Consider the following 24081-nt stretch of genomic DNA (forward strand, 5'->3'; position numbering starts at 1 on the left):
AATAGAAAATAGTAAAAATAACAATTTAACCTTATGTACTTATTTATGGATAGTGCTGAACATTAAATTGTGGATTATAATTACTTTCGTTATTTTCATTTGTTTTAACTGGAATTAAAATGGCACTTGCAGTTTTTAAAGATATTTAAACTGAAATTTTTATCATATTTTATATTACAAATAATCAATTCTTTTATATGTACTAAGGGTCAATCAAAGGTGCAGGATTTAAAAGTTTTCTTACATGAATACTGGAAAGCATATAAATTAACACTCCTAAACCTTAAAAGTGTAGGATTTGTGATTATATCAGAATAATCACTTACTAACATCACTGTTAAAATATCTGATTGGTTTTATATATATGAAATTGTTCCAATAGTTAAGATTTTAAATTAACCCGGCGTGAATGAGGTGAGAAATTGTTATACCAGCTATGAGGTGGGTAGGAGATACCCGAAACTTTGATGCCGAATTTTTTATACTATAATTGTGTATAAAGTATTTTTTCACTTGGGATAATAAGAATAGTATCTATTCAACAAGATGAGTAAATAAAATATTATGTTTAAGATTGAAAAGCATTTTTTTTTAATTGAAATANGCTTCTTGATTTCCATTTTCTTGTGCATAATGCACCACTTGCAATTTATACTTCACTGTGTAACTCACTCTCACTCAACCCATGTTTAACATATACTGATCAGACACTCAACAATAAATATTAACCATCACTTCATCCTTTTGTTTGGAATTTGCAGTGTTATTATATTTCTGTATACCTGTGAGTGAAGACCTGAGTGCAGTTCTTTCCCAACCTCCGTCTCGTTGAGTTGGTTTCTGTGTGTATCACGTTTCGACGGAAAGCATACCTTCACACTCAAATTGATAATATTTACAGTTTATTTACAAATTCTATATGCAGAAAGTACAAGTTCGAAAACATAATATATATACAGGATAACAATGCATAGTGACTCACGTACTAGATTGGTTTCCAGGAACTGTTAAACTTTGGAGAGGCCTCAGTCAGCTTGTGGAGTTAGCTCAACTGCACGGTCCATCCAGTCTCCGCACTAACCTGTCCCTGAGATGTTTACCAGAGGAGAACACTCTCTCTACGCTCAGCGGGTATCCCAAGTGCCTGAGACTAAAATGTACCAGTCTCTTGCTCTCTCATTCGCCCCGCAATTTAAGAGCTTTTTATACAGGGACTTCCGACCAATCACAACCCTTTCCTGCCCAAACAGCTTACACTCAGGTCTGCCGTCATCCCGCGAGAATGGAGCTCACATAAACGTCCACCACTTGTTTATATTCAGTTGTTTACCATATGGCAGTATTTTTTTTCAACCTGTGGGTCGCGGGTAAAAGAAAAAGACAAGTGTTTGTAGGTCGTACACTACATAAAAAAAAAACCTACAATTTCACAAGAAGGCTGTACCTGTTTATTTTACAGTACAATTGGTGTTTTGATCGATATTTAGGTCTCAACCATGGGTGTAGCCAGGGAGGGGCTTGGGCCAGGGGAAAAAAAAAGTCAACGGCTCCCTGTGCCCAATGTTATAATTAAAGAAAGTTTCATACTTTATCTGTGTTAAGTTATTGTTGATTCTTATAAAACTTTCATTTTAATCAACAATAATTTGTCTCAATAGAAAGAAAATTAAATACATAGTTTTTAAAATCACTGATATAATTTTAATAGGGCCCTGGGGTCACCAAAATTTTTTAACTTGTAAAGGGTCGCATATTCAAGAAGGTTGAAAAACACTGCCATATGGCAAATGGTCTAATGTCTGACTACAGGTGGGTCCAATTGACAAAGTCAGCGCTTCTGTTGTTTTCCCTCTGTTTACAAGTCAACACCTTACAAAGTGGAATATTGCCAGACCGCACATGGGTCCAATTGACAAGGTCGCACCTCTTTTGTTCCCACTCTGTTAAAAGGTCAATATTTTACACTGTCTCTCTACTCTCATCTCTTGGCAGAATTCTGAGATTTTTATTTTTCTTCCAAGTATATCATTTCAGAAATAGAATATGGCTTATACATGAATAAAGACACCTTGGTAAATTATAAACTATAAAGACAATTATGTAAAAAAGAAGTCTTCAACTATGTTTATATATTAATGAAAAACAATATTTCTCTGGATAATATTAAAGTACAGAATACATGGCAATTACACGGAGAAAATCAAAACGCAACACAATAGACTAGGTACAAATAGCATGCTTAAAAACTGTCACAAAAATTGCATTGGTCTTGTTGATATTGAACTTTGACACAGATCATTCATTTGTGTTAATTTAGTATTCATAATAGGATCAAATTAATTTTTGATGCTATTTACTAATAGTTCTTAGACAGCATACCTGTATCTGTGATCATGTGATCAAATAAAAAGAAAACTTGAAAAGAAGTATAGCAAGGAGTATGGAGATGTTGTGAGCTGATTATATTCATATCTTAAAATTTCCTTACAAGGAGTTGAGAAAGAACAGCTGAAACTCTTAATAAATAAATTCATGAAATCTTATTTTCACAAGACCAAAATCTTATTACCATAGCTGTATGAACAAAATTAAGAAATCACAGTCTTTTGAGATAAATGCCAAAGATTTTGCTGCACTCACTTGTAAGCATGCATGAATATTTTGCCCTGTAATTTTTTGTTTATAACAACTGTTTTATTATGTACCGACCTTGTGGACCAACACTTAAGTTTTTAATCATAATCATTCTAAACAGAAATCTGAGATACTTTCATTAACCTAAATTTTTGGAAACTTTTCTTCATTATGTAGCCTTCTACTATGAAACTTCTCTGTTATGTAATACAAGATACAGTAAGACCCTGCTTAACGCGGGGGATGCATTCCTAGACACAAAGTGCTAAATGAAACAGCATTAACCGAGGTCATTTTAACATAGAGTAAATAGGGATAGGGGAACACTAAAACAAAAATAAACAGATTTTTCTTTAATTTTAAATTATTTTTATATTGATTTGCATACTAATATATGTTAAATAACACATAAACATATGCATAAAAAAATGTGAAGTTCATTCTCTGTGATGAAGGTTCTGGCTCTTCTGAAATTCTTGATATTTTGCGATAAAATCGTATAGTTTTATTTGTCATTTTCTTTTTCTTTCCTTAAGCAAATGTCGGTAGTATTAAATGAGGTCATTATATTTTATACTGATTTGTAAGTAAGCGATCACATCCAAAATGATCCAGATCGTTTTGCTTTTGCACAAAAGCAAAACGAGGTTGCTTTCAAACTCTGGATCATTTGCTACAATTTGATCAATGATTTCAGTTACTGTTATCAAATTTTTACTAAAGAAATCCATAGAGAAATTTTTTGGGTTCGTTTTCAGAATCTCTATTTTCTAGTTCTACATGAATTCCTTGTTCTGCCAGTTCTTGAAGGTCATCGTTGATAAGACTCTCACCAGAAACCTGCTGTAACTCCTCAATATCCTGCTCATCTACATCTCCTAGTCCTGCTGTATTGATACGGTTGACAGTTTAGTCAACCTAACAATACAGTGATAGGCTCTTCTTGTTGAGAATTCTTGGATACCTTCAGCCATATGTTCTTTCACACTTTGTTCATGCAATTATCGGTTAATTCTTTCCAAGCAAAGCCGATATTGCCTATGGCATCCATAATGTTATATTTTTTCCAAAATTGCACCAAACATAGATTTAAAGAAAATACACCTTTCTGCCACCTTTTTCTGATTGGTCTGTGTTTATAAATAACCATATTATATACAAATCAATGAAATGCCACAATAATTTAAATCGGCGTAAATTTTGAGCTTTTTGTAGGCTTAGAGCAGACCGCGTTATATCAAATCAGTGTTAAGCGGGTCTTACTGTATTTTCATTTATTGTAATTTAAATTAACAACAACAAGCTAACACTACACTTGAAAGTCAGAAATGTATGACAATTTAGTCAAACACACCAACTTGCAACATGCATTATATATTATTAATTACATCACAATAATAAAATAAAACTTTATCACAACACCGTGAAATAGAAATTTACATCCACAAACCTTTTACAGTGCGATTTTTAAATAAAAAGAAAAAAGAAAAAGTTCCCACAAATGTTTTTGAACAGTCATAAAATTCTTCAGGCGAGTAACAGATAACCAAAAAACAAATGTATAACATCACATAAAAAACAACAGAAAGGCAAACTATCTCACAGTGATAACAAGTTAATGTCGAGTATGTTTGAAAAGTTCACCATTGCTCACGATACGTGTCATTGTTATCAAACTGTATTGACGTAAGTACATATTTTATGCAATAAATTGTGCGTATTTCTTCATACCTATGGCTATTCCTTTCAAATGTTTACACAAAATGGCATGCATCGCTTTCGGACATTTTTGGGTATACAAGTGACAATTTATCTTATCCGTGTGAACCACATGTTGTTTTGTACTAATTAATTGATGCTCTAAAACTTTCTAATTGGAAAGTTTGCTCTATCTGTTTTCATTTTCGATTTGCACTGCCTATCTTCCAAATTTCGACACTAGGAGCACTGCTGTCGTTTGCATTAGATCAGGCGTAGTCACTTTACTATACCGTTACCTCACTTGCATAGCTGTAGCTCTCTCTGTTTGCAAGAATTTTCAGGTTAAAGGGACTTTCCTATGCACACTGTATATATATCTCCCTATATCTCATATTTTCTCATGTAATTTTAAGTTTATGAAATCCTATAAAAATTATCAGAGATAAATGAATATCCAGAATATAATGAAAAATAAGTTTAACAAAACAATTATGATGATGTAAGTTTTAAATTAAGTCAATTTAAAAAATTTTTTCAATTACAAAATTATTCATTATTAGCTATTTAATATATATTATCTAAATAACTTCATTAAGAACTGCATTATAATGAAATTAAAAATCTCAAAACAAAACAAACTTAGTATGATGAAAAGAATAGAACAATATAACCAAAGTACAGCTCATGAGCTGCATATAATTCAAACAGTGTAGCTAGAACAAACTTCTGACCATTCAAAGATTTTTTAAAAAATGTAATCATCATAAATCTGAACTACTAAATTTTTGGGTTAATATATGTCTGGAAGCAGAAAACAAAACTGTGGAGTTGAATTCCAAAAATTCAGTTCACAAAATGTTTATAATAACAAATAAAATTTACATAAACTTATGATGTTAACAAGAACTACAAATGACAACGTTTAAGATTTACAAAGTAGATTTTACACACAAATAAATTAGAGTTCAAAAGTCAATTAATCCACAACAGGTCCATCAAAAGGACACCTTGCATGTATTCCTCAGATGTTCATTATAGCACAGAGAGATGAAACTACCTTCTTCGGCAAGGTTGTTTGACCAACCAACCTAACTTAGACAAGCTTAGGCAAACTTCGGCAAGTCAGACTCTCCTGCCTAAACCCAATCTTATTATATGGATTGAAGAAAACGCTGATTGACCAATCAGTGTTTCATTGCGCTATCGAACGTCCGCCAATCTTACGACAATCACTGGCCAATCAGCGATCATGGATTCAAAACTACCGGTTGTTTCTTGATCAGAGTTTCTACTGCATTGACCATTGCTCATTTGAAAAGAAAACGGGCAGGAAACGTACATCCAAACAATACCATCCCGACACCACCTCCACAGCCGAGGATCAAACGGAGCTTACTTAAGCCAGTTTGATTCCTAACCAATACTAAGACAATCTTACAAAATTTGATGACCCGATTGGACTGACCCAACTTCCGGAACATCCGGGAAAATTACTCATCCACACGCAGAGATGCCTTGCCTTACCGTGTAGTTCCCCTTTTGATATTTGACTTGAATATCATAGCTTTGTAACGCGAGAGCCCATCAGACCTCTACACCTTTAACTTGTGACTCGTGAAGGCTATCAGCCTTTCCTGACCTTCCAGCAAGAATTGTGCTAAACATCCACCAATAGCATGGTTCGATGCATCTGTGAATAGGACAAATGATCTTTTCACCCATGGATGTGTCAAAATGACTGTGGTGCAGGTTTATGCACCAATCAACAATATGGAAGACACAATAAAAGATGAATTTTATGAGCAGCTCCAAGATGTCTTTGATGGTATTCCGAATCATGACCTAACGGTCCTGACCAGGGACTTCAATGCCCAATTGGGCGGTGATCATCAAGGACTTGAGACTGTGATTGGCATTCATGCATCCTCTGCTCATATGAGCGACAATGCAGAAAGGCTAACATCGTTTTGTGAACACAACAGGCTGTGTGTTGGGAACACGTACTTCCAACATTGGCTTATCCATAAGACCTGGTGGTCACCAGATGGGCACACTTTTAATGAGAAAGCTTTTATTTGTATTAGTAAAAAGTGGAGGTAATCACTGCACAATGTAAGGATTTACAGAAGTGCAGATATTGAATCTGACCATTACCTAGTTAGGGCAGATATTAAGCTCAAACTTCATAATCAAAGGCAACTCATGCTAAAAAGACCATTTGTGACAGAAAAATTAAATGATCCAACCATCACCAAAACATTTACACTGGAGTTGCACAATCGCTTCACCCTTCTTGGAGAGATGACAGATATAGATCTCTGGGGAACCTCACAGACATTACCATGGAGTGTATCCAAAACATCATTGGAAGATGAAAATATCAGTGGATCCAAAATTGCTCATGGAAGTTGACTGATGAGAGGAAAACCACAAAACTTAAAAGAGACCAGGCTAAAACAATGGCTGAGATGGTGGAAGGAAACCAAAGATACACTAAGTTGGATAGACATGTAAAGTTGTCAGAAAGACAGGAAGGAATGGTTAGAACAAAAGGGTGCTAAAGCACAGAAGGCTTCTGACTGAAATGACTCCCAAGATCCTGTACTGCATAGTCAATGATTTGACTGGAACAAAGAGTAATTCCAGTGTTCCAATAAAAGACAAAAACGGGAAGCTTCTAATTGCTCAAGATGAACAGAATGAGAGATGGATAGAACACTTTTGGGAAATGTTTAATCAAACAGAAATGACCATCATATACAATTTCGATATTGAGGATACACAGAATGAGCTTCAGGTGGACACTAGCAATATTACCCTTAAGGAAGAGGAGCTTGCGACTAAAAGCCTAAAGAATAATAAGGCAGCTGGGTTGCCCTCCATGCTTCAAAATCTCGATTTTGAAACATGGAAGGCAACACACGTTGGAAAAGTTAATGTTATTGTTTAACAGATGCTGGCAGTGTGGGAAAGTACCAGAGGAATGGAGAACAGGTGATATAGTTAGAATTCCTAAGAGGGAAGATATCTCTGAATGTACCAACTGGCAAGGTATCATTCTCCTTTCCAGGCATTTTGTGTGGTCCTCCTTCAATGCCTGCAGATTGCCCTCAATCAGTGCTTGCAGGAGCAGCAGCTGGGTTTCACTGTGGAAGATCGTGCAGCAAGTAGATCTTCTCCCTTCAAAATATCATCAAACAATGCATTGAGTATTGACATCCAATGGCAATTAATTTTATTGATTTCAAGAAGGCTTTTGGTGTTCACCGCGAGTCTCTCTGGCAGATCCTGCAATTATATGGTATACCAACAAACTTTGTCACCATTTTCAAGGCCTTATACCTGCATTCAAGTTGTTGCATCAAGACTGAAGATGGTCGGTCATATAGACTTTTTTGAAATTACGACAGGATTCAGGCAGGGTTGTGTCCTGTCCCCTTTTCTCTTCTTCATCGCCCTTGATTATGTCATGCAATGGGCAGAAGAGACTTGTACATGCATTGGGGCAGGCATCCACTGGTCTGACCATGATCGTCTAGGAGATTTGGTTTTTGATGACAATATCGCCCTATTAGAGAAAAGTGAGACAACGCTACAGCATGCCACAACCACATTGGGTCGGAAAGCGCACAAAATTGGCCTCAGGATAAACGCCGTGAAGTAAAAAATTATGCATGTAAGTAACACTGCACAAATGCAAGGAGTAATTGTTGGAGCACAATAACTGGAGGAAGTGGAGAGTTTTACCTACTTGGGTAGTGCTATTTCCCAAAACAGCGACATGGAAGTGGATGTCAAGTGGACACATTGGAAAGGTGGCGACCATTTTCCGGCAGATCTCATTGAGAGCCAAATTCTGCCTGTTCACCTCCATCGTGATTCCGATAGCTGTTTATGCTAATGAGTCCTGGAAGACATTGGAAAACATCAATAGAAAGCTCAATGTCTTCCAACGGAGATGTTTACGATGAATCTTAACCTCACCTGTGTTATTCCCAACATATATTGGGGTTTAAACCTTTGACCTGCAGGGTTAAACCCAATATATCTTGTTACAGTATCGGCACATTTTTTATACTACACATCACTATTCATCATAATTTTTATATTAAAATGAACTTTCAAAATATATTTTTTTTGTTTCTATATTTTTCAATATATTTATTTTCTTTGTGCAAAATAAAAAAAAATAATTTTTAACATGACAGTAGCCACAATCATTATTTAAAAAAAAATTTTTTTGTTAGGCTTAACATTGACAAAATTTCAACATGGCGGTCACACACAACAGAAAAAATTTCAAAATGGAACAGGTTAAAGATCCAATAATTAGATCATATCACCAATGAAGTGGTTCTCTGAAGGAGTGGGATGTGCAAACTCCATAACATTGTCGCCAGTAAAAGAGTTCAATTAGCCAGCCCATTTTTCGTATGGAGAACAATAGGATCCCTAAGACAGCCATAAAATGTTTTCCTCAGGGTGCCAAATGACCACGAGGACACCCCAGGATTACTTGGCATAGAACTTCTCTTCAAGATCTGAAGATACTCAATATGACATGGGGGAAAGCTGAACTCCTCACCCATAATCTAAATCAATGGAAGATAATTGCTGCCTGGTATGCTACTGCTACTACTACTATATAATGTGTTATGACAGGACTTATATGTACTAGTAAAAAGTTTAAGAATTAACAAATGTCATCCATTAGATTAACCCCTCAGTCTCCATTGACATATATATACATCAAGCCTACATAGCGTTACGAAAAATGTGGTCCTTAAGGCCATTTTTGAAAAAAATTTTTTTTTTGAATTTTTGGAATGTTTTTTAGGTCCCCAAATTTTTTCAAAATTTTTTTCCCGCGCAAAAAAATTTTATCGCGATTTTAATGAGCCTATGTGAAGGCTCGATTAAGGCTTAATTGTTTTTTAATGGGAGTTTTTTATCAATTTTATTTCATGGTTCCTAAGTTGTAGCGCACGGATTTTCATTCGGTAAAGTTATTTAAAGCTAGTTTCTGATGTCAAAAACGACCTCCAATGGTTTTTTAATTTTTTTAATTAATATATTTTTTTTAATATAAAATTAATTAATTAGGGGGGTCGGAAATCGCAATAAAAGTTTGAATTTTTTAAAAATATTTAAAAATTTCCGTGTCGCTTATATTCACCCTACTTTAAACCCTTGTCCTCCCGAGACGTCTATGAGAATGTCCCGGGAAATCCAACTCCAGCTGTGTTCAAGGTCACCCAGCTGTGTAAACAATGACTCATCGGTGTTAAATTTCACAGAAAGGCGAAACAAAGGAAAATAAAATTTGAAGGTTTTTCTTCAAAATTAACGCATTTCTTTCATTTTTTTTCAGTTTTAAGTATTTTTAATGTATTTTAATATTAATCTTATATCAATTTAATTAATGATCGGGAATGAAGGGGTTAAATAGTCTTTACAGTTAAAATTGATTCTAATTTATTAACAAATTTGAGTTGTAAACTTTTAATTATTTGTATACAAAGAGAAAATTTTATAATAATAATAATAACGATAACAATATAAAGCATTATTACAAAATCTGTTTTCAGAAATCTAGTAGCTACAGTTTGTATGTACTGTACAATACATCTCAATCTACAATTGATAAATTTTATCTAATATACAAATCCATATAATATTAGAGTTCTATCATAAAAAAACTAAATAATGAATATTAATCATAATAATTATATTATAAGAAATCATTATGATTTATAAAGAACTTAATTATTATCATCATTATGATAATGATAATTAAGTTGATGATGATTAAGATGATATTCTGCATATAATTCAATTATAAAACTAGTTTTTACAATGAAACTAAGCATAAATCAACAATTTTCTAATTCCTAAATAATTATATTAACAAATAAATTTATCTATGTGAATCAATATATTAAAGTTTTATTAATGTAGAAGTCATTTAAGCAAGAACACTAAACAGATCATAATTAACATATAATAAAGTTTAAATACCTTTGTATAAGAAGGGATATCACGAAAATCATGCCTGCTATGTGGCCTTCGTAAAAGTGAAGGCTGAGAATTTGAGAGAGAGCTGTTGTTATAAGAAGAACTGAACAGACGAGTACAATTTCCAGGACCTTGTGATTCATCAAAATCAATAGAATGATGTCTTGATGGAAAATATGGTTTTCTTTCTCCAGAAAAACCTATTATAACAAATTGTTAAAAGATTAATTGTATATTGTTTTAAATAAATATTTTAACACACACTAGTATTAATATTGAAAAATTTCACAATAATATTGGGTTGTTCGGAAAATAATTTCGTTTTTTCTCCGTGGAAAAAAAAAATATTTTTATAATAAATAAATATTTTATTGAATTATATATTGACCATTTTGGTCAAATATCTGTTGCCATCGTTTCTGGTAGTAGCATGATTCCACATTTTTGATGTTTGCTTACAAAAAACTGATCCAAGTGATTTTTGACATTTTCATTTCAAGTAAACGTCTTACAGTTTAAAAAATTTTGTAAAGACTGGAACAAGTAATAATCCAAGGTTGCCTGATCTGGTGAATATTGTTGGTGTGAAAGCACATCCCATCTAAGCTGTAACAGTTTCTGACCAGTTACCAAACTTGTGTGAAATTTGGCATTATCGTGGTAAAATACTACACCTGTTTTGTTGATCAATTCTGGCCTTTTCTGTTTAATGATATTACTCAATTTGTTTACTTGATGGCAGTACACTTTCAAATCAATTGTTAAATTGTTTGGTAAAAGCTCAAAACAAATTTCCTTAAAATTCCACCAAAGAGAGCATATCTCTTTAAGAACATGTGGAACCCATATATTGAACTTTGAAACAAAACCAATTCATTTCAAGTAATCATAAACGGTTCAATTCGACAAATTTAATCGCTTAGAGATTTCACATGTTGTTATTCGGCACTTTGCATCAATCAGTACCTTTATTTTGTTTTCATTGGCTTCAACTGGCCATCCAGAACGTGATGCATCTTCAATACTCAAATTGCCAGAATGAAATTTTGTAAACCAGTTTTGGCACTCTCTTTCTCTCAACACATCTTCTACATACATGCACCACAATTTTCTTCTTGCTTAAACAGCATTTTGATTTTTTGGTAATAAAAAAGCAAAATATACCAAAAATAATGCTGACACCTTTCCATATTTGATGACACCGAAAAAAATAAAAATTGTACAGAATCAAACAAAATTTTTTACAAATAAGCCTTTAAATGTCAGCTGTCAAAATATATAATAAAAGNGGTAATAAAAAAGCAAAATATACCAAAAATAATGCTGACACCTTTCCATATTTGATGACACCGAAAAAAATAAAAATTGTACAGAATCAAACAAAATTTTTTACAAATAAGCCTTTAAATGTCAGCTGTCAAAATATATAATAATAGTAATCAATAGGAAAGGTAACACGCCAAATTAATATATAATAACAAAAACAAAGACACTGAGTTCAGCGTTACATGCGTTCTTTTTTATCGCTAGTACTTTCAACGAACTTATTGTCGTCGTCCTCAGGTGAATACAGATATTTACCAAATAATTTTAAATAAAAATAATCGAATGCAGAATATAATGCATAAGATAAGCTAAAATTATGTTAAAGCCATTAAGAACACAAAGTAAATATTTAAACATAATTTGAAAACCGAACAAGCAGAAAGCTCCGTGAAGTACGAGCTGGCGCATGCGCGGAGCCATGCTCACGCTACATGCGTACTAGAGACTGCTAATACTCGCTTAAACGCTTATACAGCGTGACCCATACATTAGGCAGCTCGAGCGTAGGGGTGTTGCAAGTGTCCAAGGTGGTAGTGAGGAGAGATTCCCATATAAAAACAGTTNATGAGAAATTCATATGTTTTATTATGTAGCTGACAGATGAGGGGCTTATGCCCAGAATGTGTATCAGCCTATAGGATGTTCCAAATAAAGATGATGTAGAAATGCCCAGTGTCTGTCTATGCACCTAGTCGTGACAATAAAAACAAATAATTTCCTGTTTAAGGTTCAAATCTCAAATTGGAAATTATTTTTTGTTATTAAATCATTATATTGACTAGAAGCAAGTTTCTTCAATTTCCACACAATATGCTATACCATAAAAGATTAAACAAGCATTTTTTTTTAGATTTACAACTAAAGATCATTATAAAACTAGGATGAAGACATTAATATAATAGGATAAGAAATGCATACACCAGTGGTTCCCAAAGTGGGTGTTACTGCCCCTAGGGGGTAATAAATAAATCTAGGGAAGTGAAAAGAAGCAAGGGGAGCAGGGGGCACTGGAAGCAGGTAAACCTGACCAAACAGTGACCTTAGGCAAGGGTTGGGTTACTGACTTTTCCCTTTCTCCATTAAAACAGTTAAGATACATTACGTTAATGGTTTCCAAATGTGGAGAACAACATATGGTATCAATAATAACACAGTGTGACAATTGTAAAAAAGCTTTTCTAAGAATATTTCCAAGCTTTTCTCACACAACAGAAACCAGGTTGGGGCATTAAATACAATTGGGTATTTAATGTCCAATTGTATTTATGGAACAAAGAGGCAGTTTGGGAATCAATGGCAACACTATAAATATTAACTCAACAATAAACTAACTTTTCTTTTTGTTATTCTTTGTTGAAAGACTAATAAAATTTTAGTGCATTCTGATCAACTTAGATGTAATAAATTGAAAAAATAATTGCAAGTTTTATAACAAAAAAATGTTAATTTTAATTACTTACTATCTCTTTCTCTCCGTGTATCTGGAAAATATTGTTGCTTAGGAGTTACAGAATCTGTTTCTCTACTTCGTCTTCCATATCCTCGATGGTCATCTTTTCGGCTAGTATGTCCACCTCGCTCACTATCTGCACCAGTTAACTAAAATATATAAATAAAAAAATTTATAATTGTGATATTTAATTAAAATTGATCAATCTTACATANATACCGATTAATCGGCTAAGTGGCCGATACGGCCGATTACCGATTACTTACCGATTAATCGGTGCATCCTTACTAAAAACTACAGAAAACACATACTCAAAGATACAACACTCACAAATGACACATGCAGAAAACGTCACATCATGCCAGAAACTATACAACACATCACTTCTGGTTGCAAGCTCTTGGCACAGACAGATTATTTACACAGACACAATCAAGTAGCAAATATAATACACCAAGAGCTTGCAAAGAAACACAAATTATTAAACATTCATGAACCACACTACAAATACATTCCACAGACAGTATTAGAAAACAACACAAACAAAATGTATTACAACAGAGCCGTAATCACAGATAAAACAATTTACCACAACAGACCAGACATCACACTCATTGACAAACACAATAAAATCACACACATTATAGACATAGCCATTCCAAACACTCACAATATACAAAACACATTCACTGACAAAAATTAGCAAGTACACAGAACTTGCCCAGGAAATAAGGCATCTGTAGAGGATGGATAGGATACTTATAATACCTGTCATTCTCTACTGTACAGGTGTGATACCAGACATACTACATAAAAGCCTGGAAACATTACAATTGAATAGAAATACATACATTACACTACAGAAGGCCACTATATTGAATACATGCCATATTGTTAGGAAATTCCTGAATACAGACACATTTATTTAATTTTTGTTTTTGGTTGCTATGCCTTGACTCTGGTCTTGCATAGTACAGAGCCACCGGTGTGAACCGAGTATAACCCATTAAACCCAACATAATAATATTAGTAGCATAAACTGACTTGAAATAGAATTGCAATATCATAGCATTCATAAACATATTTTTATAAAGTATTAAATATAAGTGTGTATTTAAATCATATATCTCGTACAAAAAAATTGCAAAAAAAAAATACAGAAAATCAAACCTGAACCAAGCAATAAGACATAAGAAATATATAGCACAACGAATGCAGTCTACTCAATACCATGCACCTGTAAGGACCCAAAAAAACTACATAGGATAAACTAAAAGGAAAATAGAAACACGTCTAAAAGAACATATCGCCAATCTGAAACGTAGAAGGATAAATTCGGTTTTTTATGAACATTGCACAATAAACAATTGTAATATAAACAAAGATGACATGAGAATTTTACACAAAGAAACAAATTAGTACAAAAGAAAATTTAAAGAAAGTTACAAAATAATAAAAAATCAAAAAAATAACAGCAACAAAAGTTTAAGCACTAAAATTCATGACAATTAGTTAAAATTATTATAATAATGTTAATATTATTATCAACAGCAATAATAATGATGATAATAGTAATAATAATTATAAAGATTAATTTATAGTATAAATGTTTTTTAAAGAAATGATAATATGCCAACCAGATTAAACAGAACCTCGTTAACACAGATGTCAAGAGTATGTGATAGATGATGTTCGATGTTAACCTTAACTGTAATAGTATTTTTAATTGTAAATATATTTTAAACTATAAAGGTATTTTAACAGTAAAACAATTTTAACTGTAAATAAGTAATTTTAAACGAAATGTATACGTGTCAACACCACCTACAAAAAAAATCCCGGAAGTCATGGTATGTTGTAACCTATTATAATATAAACATTTTGTAACATGAGAAATTCATATGTTTTATTATGTAGCTGACAGATGAGGGGCTTATGCCCAGAATGTGTATCAGCCTATAGGATGTTCCAAATAAAGATGATGTAGAAATGCCCAGTGTCTGTCTATGCACCTAGTCGTGACAATAAAAACAAATAATTTCCTGTTTAAGGTTCAAATCTCAAATTGGAAATTATTTTTTGTTATTAAATCATTATATTGACTAGAAGCAAGTTTCTTCAATTTCCACACAATATGCTATACCATAAAAGATTAAACAAGCATTTTTTTTTAGATTTACAACTAAAGATCATTATAAAACTAGGATGAAGACATTAATATAATAGGATAAGAAATGCATACACCAGTGGTTCCCAAAGTGGGTGTTACTGCCCCTAGGGGGTAATAAATAAATCTAGGGAAGTGAAAAGAAGCAAGGGGAGCAGGGGGCACTGGAAGCAGGTAAACCTGACCAAACAGTGACCTTAGGCAAGGGTTGGGTTACTGACTTTTCCCTTTCTCCATTAAAACAGTTAAGATACATTACGTTAATGGTTTCCAAATGTGGAGAACAACATATGGTATCAATAATAACACAGTGTGACAATTGTAAAAAAGCTTTTCTAAGAATATTTCCAAGCTTTTCTCACACAACAGAAACCAGGTTGGGGCATTAAATACAATTGGGTATTTAATGTCCAATTGTATTTATGGAACAAAGAGGCAGTTTGGGAATCAATGGCAACACTATAAATATTAACTCAACAATAAACTAACTTTTCTTTTTGTTATTCTTTGTTGAAAGACTAATAAAATTTTAGTGCATTCTGATCAACTTAGATGTAATAAATTGAAAAAATAATTGCAAGTTTTATAACAAAAAAATGTTAATTTTAATTACTTACTATCTCTTTCTCTCCGTGTATCTGGAAAATATTGTTGCTTAGGAGTTACAGAATCTGTTTCTCTACTTCGTCTTCCATATCCTCGATGGTCATCTTTTCGGCTAGTATGTCCACCTCGCTCACTATCTGCACCAGTTAACTAAAATATATAAATAAAAAAATTTATAATTGTGATATTTAATTAAAATTGATCAATCTTACATATGACTATCTATATTAATGATGTTAATGTTTGATAAAAGTGGGAAGTTAGCATAAAAAAATATGTACAATAAAACACACACTAAGTTTCTTCAGAATATAATAATATTAAAACTCATTTTTATATTATTTGTTCCTCTCAGATAAACAAATGATTGCTACAATAAAACTGATCGGCATGTCAGTTTTATTTTTTTTAAGAGAGACTATCAGATTTTCTAAGAATCACGAAAAATTATTATATTAATATATTTCATGTTATGAATTATTAATACAAATAATCTTTCCCATGTATTATAATTTTGTGCAGATAATCTTATGAATTATTTGTGTTTATAAGTGAATTTGAAAGTAGTTCTGTGATGATGTATGTTACCTGTGATTTCTATTTGCAGTTGCAAACTTTTCCTTCGTTTAAACTTACTAAGAGCATCTTTTTAAAAAACATGAAAAATCTTTTCTGCACTGCATACATATTCATCTGTTAACATATTTCTGAAATACTGAAAAGTATATGTATGCCTCACTTTTTTAGTTCTCTGTTCATTTTCTTACATCAATCCACACTGATATTATCAATATTAGGCTGTTCTTTGAACTTTTATCTTAAAAGCTGACAATTTTCCAATAATTCCTATCTACATAATGTTTCTCAGAACTATTTAGATACCAACTGTCAATTTTAGCATATGTTAATTTTTTAAAGTGAATAAAAAGTGATCAACTCCTAAATCTGTATTATAGAATACAGTAGACAATATCCAATAAAACAGATGCATGCATACAACTTTGTTAGTGAAGTAAACAATGACGACATTAGCAGCAATTACTTTATTTATTATTTACTCTACATCTGGTGGCAACCACTGTGGCTAAGAACCTTGTTGCCACATTGAGCTCATCTCAAGTGGTTCTTCTCCGGGTGGCTTTTTGAAGAATTATACTACAAATATTATGGACATTAAAATCTTTTCCTATTTAATTTTGAATTCATTTTAGCATTTACTATTATTATTATATATTTTATTGTTGTTGTTTGGTAAATAAATAAAAATGAAGCAAAACAATAAAAAGCTTATCATTTAGTAGTTATTTCACATTTTCAATGCAGTTTAGACAGTTCTGCCACAAATGTTCCTTTCTTTTTCCATTTTACTTATTTATTATTACATTTACAATAAACTGCAATGATTTTCCTTATATATAAAAACTGAATCTTGCTTTCCTTATAGTCAGTGCTTTTGTCTTGTTAGCATTCAATCATATTCCATATTCTTCAGTAACATTCAATATACAAACAATTTTTACAATTCATTTGTTGCCCACAAGCAGAACTATATCAACTGCAATTTGATTTGATAAATGGCATCAATAACAATCTTTTCATCTATTGTACCAAATACAGTCAACCCCCCCTATAACACGGGTTCCTATATTACATTATTATTATATTATATCCCTATAGTTTAGATTCCTATATTACAGTGAAAAAATTGAGACAGTATTTGTACAAGCATGCTAAAAAAAACTCTTATAATTCAGTAAAACGTCATCACCGACTCGTGTCACGACAGGATTAGTCGAATCTAGACCAATAGCGGATATTGTACAAACAGAACAGCGGACCTACTAAAATCCATTTATTATTTAACGTCCATAAAAATTATATTTATATTAATGATGTCTCCAAAGTTCAGTGAATTTTTTGCAAAAAAAAATTTATCAGGACGCACGCGAGCATCATTCGATGACAAGCTCCACGACGAAAACAAGCTTAAGCAATGGCATAGTCGAACGGTGCACACTTGGTAAGTAATCCTACAATTTTTTGTTTATAGCATAGTTTATATGGATTATTCCCAAAAATTATACGTATTTTGGAAATGTTGAGTCGAATTAGTCTAGAATTGATTAATTTTATGGAAGAAAACTTTCAAACAGCCGTAGTCCGTAAACTGCATGCGTGCCAGGCTGATTGGCTGGACTCGTAGAAAATGGATTCATAAAAACTGGAACATATCTACCATGTCATAGGGGGGTGTCAACTGTACTTTTGTGAAAAAGTTCAAAGTGTATACAAACAATAATAATTTCTGTTTAAATCTATATAAATAGACAAACTTTAATATACAAAAATTACTTAAAATAATTTTATATAGACCAAGCCTGATGTCGTCATAAATAATTCTGCTGATTTTAATGAGGTCATAGCATGATTAATTATTAAGATTTTATGTAATTCAGATTAAAGGTGTATAGTTAGATCTGCAATCTTGTGTTAAATTTAATAATTAGAAAGTAATTACTTTAAGTTTAAACACAAGATGGCAACTTAACCACCTGCCTTTAGTTCAAATTGAATATCTAATTGATTAGCCTTGTTTATTACTTAAAATAAATAAAAATGCTTTTATAAAATAATAAATAGGACTTCTACAACTAATATTTTTGAAATATTTAATCTTGATCTTCAAATGTTTTAATTCCAACTTTTACAAATTGAATACTTTTATGCAATATGATTCAGAGCACATTTAAAACAAACTAAATGCATCCTTTAGTAAACCAGCATTGCAAGATTACTTGAATAATAAATTATTTTTAATATATTTTAAACAATAAATCATGATATCAAATATAAATATTTCTGAATTTGAGCAGTAGAGCATTCTGTATACAAACAGCAAAAACAAGTTATTATTTTAGCTTAAGTGCAATCTTTAATGTTTATTTAGTGTTACATTGTTATTATAATGCTACAAACAATATGTTACAATATTATATTTGTGATGTGAAAAAACAGCCATACCAGACAGACTGAAAGCTATTATAAAGTATAGAATACCAACAAAATTTTAAAAATTAAAAATATGATATGTAAACCTTAAATTTGTATGAACAATGAAAAGTGTATGAATTTTAATTTGACATTATTTTGTCTTACTGAAAAGAAAAATTTTTCTTTATAATTAATAAAAGGAATTTATNGAATTATTAATACAAATAATCTTTCCCATGTATTATAATTTTGTGCAGATAATCTTATGAATTATTTGTGTTTATAAGTGAATTTGAAAGTAGTTCTGTGATGATGTATGTTACCTGTGATTTCTATTTGCAGTTGCAAACTTTTCCTTCGTTTAAACTTACTAAGAGCATCTTTTTAAAAAACATGAAAAATCTTTTCTGCACTGCATACATATTCATCTGTTAACATATTTCTGAAATACTGAAAAGTATATGTATGCCTCACTTTTTTAGTTCTCTGTTCATTTTCTTACATCAATCCACACTGATATTATCAATATTAGGCTGTTCTTTGAACTTTTATCTTAAAAGCTGACAATTTTCCAATAATTCCTATCTACATAATGTTTCTCAGAACTATTTAGATACCAACTGTCAATTTTAGCATATGTTAATTTTTTAAAGTGAATAAAAAGTGATCAACTCTTAAATCTGTATTATAGAATACAGTAGACAATATCCAATAAAACAGATGCATGCATACAACTTTGTTAGTGAAGTAAACAATGACGACATTAGCAGCAATTACTTTATTTATTATTTACTCTACATCTGGTGGCAACCACTGTGGCTAAGAACCTTGTTGCCACATTGAGCTCATCTCAAGTGGTTCTTCTCCGGGTGGCTTTTTGAAGAATTATACTACAAATATTATGGACATTAAAATCTTTTCCTATTTAATTTTGAATTCATTTTAGCATTTACTATTATTATTATATATTTTATTGTTGTTGTTTGGTAAATAAATAAAAATGAAGCAAAACAATAAAAAGCTTATCATTTAGTAGTTATTTCACATTTTCAATGCAGTTTAGACAGTTCTGCCACAAATGTTCCTTTCTTTTTCCATTTTACTTATTTATTATTACATTTACAATAAACTGCAATGATTTTCCTTATATATAAAAACTGAATCTTGCTTTCCTTATAGTCAGTGCTTTTGTCTTGTTAGCATTCAATCATATTCCATATTCTTCAGTAACATTCAATATACAAACAATTTTTACAATTCATTTGTTGCCCACAAGCAGAACTATATCAACTGCAATTTGATTTGATAAATGGCATCAATAACAATCTTTTCATCTATTGTACCAAATACAGTCAACCCCCCCTATAACACGGGTTCCTATATTACATTATTATTATATTATATCCCTATAGTTTAGATTCCTATATTACAGTGAAAAAATTGAGACAGTATTTGTACAAGCATGCTAAAAAAAACTCTTATAATTCAGTAAAACGTCATCACCGACTCGTGTCACGACAGGATTAGTCGAATCTAGACCAATAGCGGATATTGTACAAACAGAACAGCGGACCTACTAAAATCCATTTATTATTTAACGTCCATAAAAATTATATTTATATTAATGATGTCTCCAAAGTTCAGTGAATTTTTTGCAAAAAAAAATTTATCAGGACGCACGCGAGCATCATTCGATGACAAGCTCCACGACGAAAACAAGCTTAAGCAATGGCATAGTCGAACGGTGCACACTTGGTAAGTAATCCTACAATTTTTTGTTTATAGCATAGTTTATATGGATTATTCCCAAAAAATTATACGTATTTTGGAAATGTTGAGTCGAATTAGTCTAGAATCGATTAATTTTATGGAAGAAAACCTTTCAAACAGCCGTAGTCCGTAAACTGCATGCGTGCCAGGCTGATTGGCTGGACTCGTAGAAAATGGATTCATAAAAACTGGAACATATCTACCATGTCATAGGGGGGTGTCAACTGTACTTTTGTGAAAAAGTTCAAAGTGTATACAAACAATAATAATTTCTGTTTAAATCTATATAAATAGACAAACTTTAATATACAAAAATTACTTAAAATAATTTTATATAGACCAAGCCTGATGTCGTCATAAATAATTCTGCTGATTTTAATGAGGTCATAGCATGATTAATTATTAAGATTTTATGTAATTCAGATTAAAGGTGTATAGTTAGATCTGCAATCTTGTGTTAAATTTAATAATTAGAAAGTAATTACTTTAAGTTTAAACACAAGATGGCAACTTAACCACCTGCCTTTAGTTCAAATTGAATATCTAATTGATTAGCCTTGTTTATTACTTAAAATAAATAAAAATGCTTTTATAAAATAATAAATAGGACTTCTACAACTAATATTTTTGAAATATTTAATCTTGATCTTCAAATGTTTTAATTCCAACTTTTACAAATTGAATACTTTTATGCAATATGATTCAGAGCACATTTAAAACAAACTAAATGCATCCTTTAGTAAACCAGCATTGCAAGATTACTTGAATAATAAATTATTTTTAATATATTTTAAACAATAAATCATGATATCAAATATAAATATTTCTGAATTTGAGCAGTAGAGCATTCTGTATACAAACAGCAAAAACAAGTTATTATTTTAGCTTAAGTGCAATCTTTAATGTTTATTTAGTGTTACATTGTTATTATAATGCTACAAACAATATGTTACAATATTATATTTGTGATGTGAAAAAACAGCCATACCAGACAGACTGAAAGCTATTATAAAGTATAGAATACCAACAAAATTTTAAAAATTAAAAATATGATATGTAAACCTTAAATTTGTATGAACAATGAAAAGTGTATGAATTTTAATTTGACATTATTTTGTCTTACTGAAAAGAAAAATTTTTCTTTATAATTAATAAAAGGAATTTATTTATTTTTTTTTTTAAACAGCACAAGAGTTGTCTGTAATTTGTTAATATAGTGTATGTTATTTCATTAAATATAAAAAAACATCACATTTTAATAACTCTTTAAATTTACTAATTATAACTGCTGTTTAACCAATTTGTAATTGATGTAACTAAATAATTTATGATTTATGTTTTACTAATAAAAATTAAATTAACTGCATCATAAAAATGATTAGATTGCATTTCTATTCCAAGAGAAATAATTAAAAAAAAATTACTTACAAAGTTTTCATAAGTGGGTATCTTAAGCCAAGCTGGTGCAAAATCATGAGCAGGCGCGTTGTTATTCGCCATCAGTGGAACAACCTCTGACACACCATGACAGGTCCTGAATTAAATAATTTCAATATTAATGTAATTGCAAACTTGATAAATTTACTTTTATACAAATCCGGCAGAATAGTTTAACCAAGTTATTTTTCTGTGTTATTTTTAGAAATTTTTAAAAAAATATAAGCTATCATTTGAGATCTATAGTTTTAAATGCAGTGGGTGATCGGTTAATGAACAGTTTGGACTATGAACAAATCAGATAACGAACACTTTCTTGAAAGATTTTTATGTTTGACAACAAACACCTCACAGAACAAACACAAGAAGAAGCGATGTAAAATAATGAATACCAATTGATCTTCCCTTGTCTTCAGGCAACAATTCAAAACTTTTCAGAGCACGTGAGATGTCAACATCAACGCTCAATCTTGTATGTACTGATCAGATAGTATTCCTCCAAACTTTGAACTCTCCCTTATAATTCCAGCATTTTATTTTTCTGACAAACAATTTTTTTTATAGTATTCACAAGACTGTCGGGTGAGCACCCATTAAGTTTTGCATCAATTTTTATCTTCGAAAGGCGAGAGTATAAGAGCAAAGGCAGAGAGTGGGCAGACAATGTCTGATGTTGCTGGGTAGTATAGCTTGAACAGGTCTACAGTAGGCTGCAGTTCAATCTTATTTAAGAAAGATACAGTATAATCAAGAAAACTCAAGCAGCTAAAGGAGTAACAAAAATTACATCTGAGAAATAAAGAACATTGAAGAGCTCATAACGGAACCTGAAACTGATCTGATGACAGAAGAATGCCAAGAACTCTTGAATGAAGAACACCAAGAAACTCGTCAAGATATAAAACGTTTTCTTCTGAAAAAAAGGAATAATGCCGACATCTGCTATTAAAGATATTTTGAAGTAGTGGGAGGATGTCAGAACAACGGTCTTAGAATAGCATCCGAACCAGGTTAAAGTTGATAGGCTTGGGGATCTCTACAAATCAATGCTATTAATTACTTTTGAAAAATCCTGAAGAAGAGAGAAAAGCAATCAACATTAGACAGATTCTTTAACTCCCACAAATGGAAAAAACACGACTAATAAAAATTCAAGACTGTATATATGTATTTTTATTATTACATATAAATAAACATAGTAAGAAAGTATATATTTTTTATTTTTTGGAGTTTCCAGAATAAATTAATCAAATTCTCATAAAAACCTATGGTAAATTGATAATCTGTTAACGAACAAAGTCTTGGAATGAATTATGTTCATTAACTGATCACCCACTGTATAATACTTATATATATAAGCTATATTTAATATAGAGATAAATTTTAATATAATTTTATTCAGAAAATCTACTGAACAACTGTCTCTAGATTTAGGCAATTCTTTAAATACATCCATTTGGACTTTTTATAAAAGATTTCATTTATGCAAATTAATAAAGTTAATAGATATAGGAAAAATAAATATTCAAAAATGAAAAGATCATATCTCAAGTCAAGATAATAGTGAAATATGAAATAAAAAATCAAATGAGAGCAAATATTACTGACTATCATTGCTATTTGTATTTATATACAGTATTGATTTTTACTTCAAAACTACATTAAAGCAAATGAAAGCTACTCACTGACTTTCAAGTACTGCTTATTCATGTTTTATTTACAAATGGCTTTGCCTGTACAGTCGACCCCCCTATAAGATATAGATACGTTCCAATTTATTAGGAATCCGATTTCTTACAAGTCGTTCCAATCACAGCCCAACACGTGTCAAGTTTACGGACTACGGCTGTTTGAAAGATTTTCTTCCATAAAATTAATCGATTCTACACTAATCCGACTCAACATTTCCAAAATACGTATATTTTTTCGTAGTTTTATAGGAATCGTAATTATAGGGACCGTAATTATAGGGGGGTCGACTGTA

The 24081-nt window shown here is 31.4% G+C and overlaps 1 protein-coding gene across 2 annotated transcripts in view; it reads right to left on the reverse strand.

Annotated features, from left to right (window-relative positions):
• Window positions 1-24081, reverse strand: part of LOC111623036 (vasculin-like) — a 94273-nt gene that overhangs the window by 37996 nt on the left and 32196 nt on the right. The window contains exons 4-6 of one of the 2 annotated variants that reach the window (XM_023365516.1): window positions 22089-22194; window positions 15911-16049; window positions 10354-10550 (exon numbers count right to left, since the gene is read on the reverse strand). In XM_023365516.1, coding sequence (XP_023221284.1) covers window positions 10354-10550; window positions 15911-16049; window positions 22089-22160 — 408 coding nt within the window. In that variant the 5' untranslated portion in view covers window positions 22161-22194. Of the gene's footprint in view, window positions 1-10353; window positions 10551-13136; window positions 13270-15910; window positions 16050-22088; window positions 22195-24081 lie in introns of those variants that run through there. The other variant, XM_023365517.1, reaches the window with a different exon arrangement.

The sequence above is a fragment of the Centruroides sculpturatus genome, unplaced genomic scaffold (assembly GCF_000671375.1).
Source record: "Centruroides sculpturatus isolate CEXI.00-Female unplaced genomic scaffold, Cexi_2.0 scaffold351, whole genome shotgun sequence".
NCBI classification, from domain to species: Eukaryota; Metazoa; Arthropoda; class Arachnida; order Scorpiones; family Buthidae; genus Centruroides; species Centruroides sculpturatus.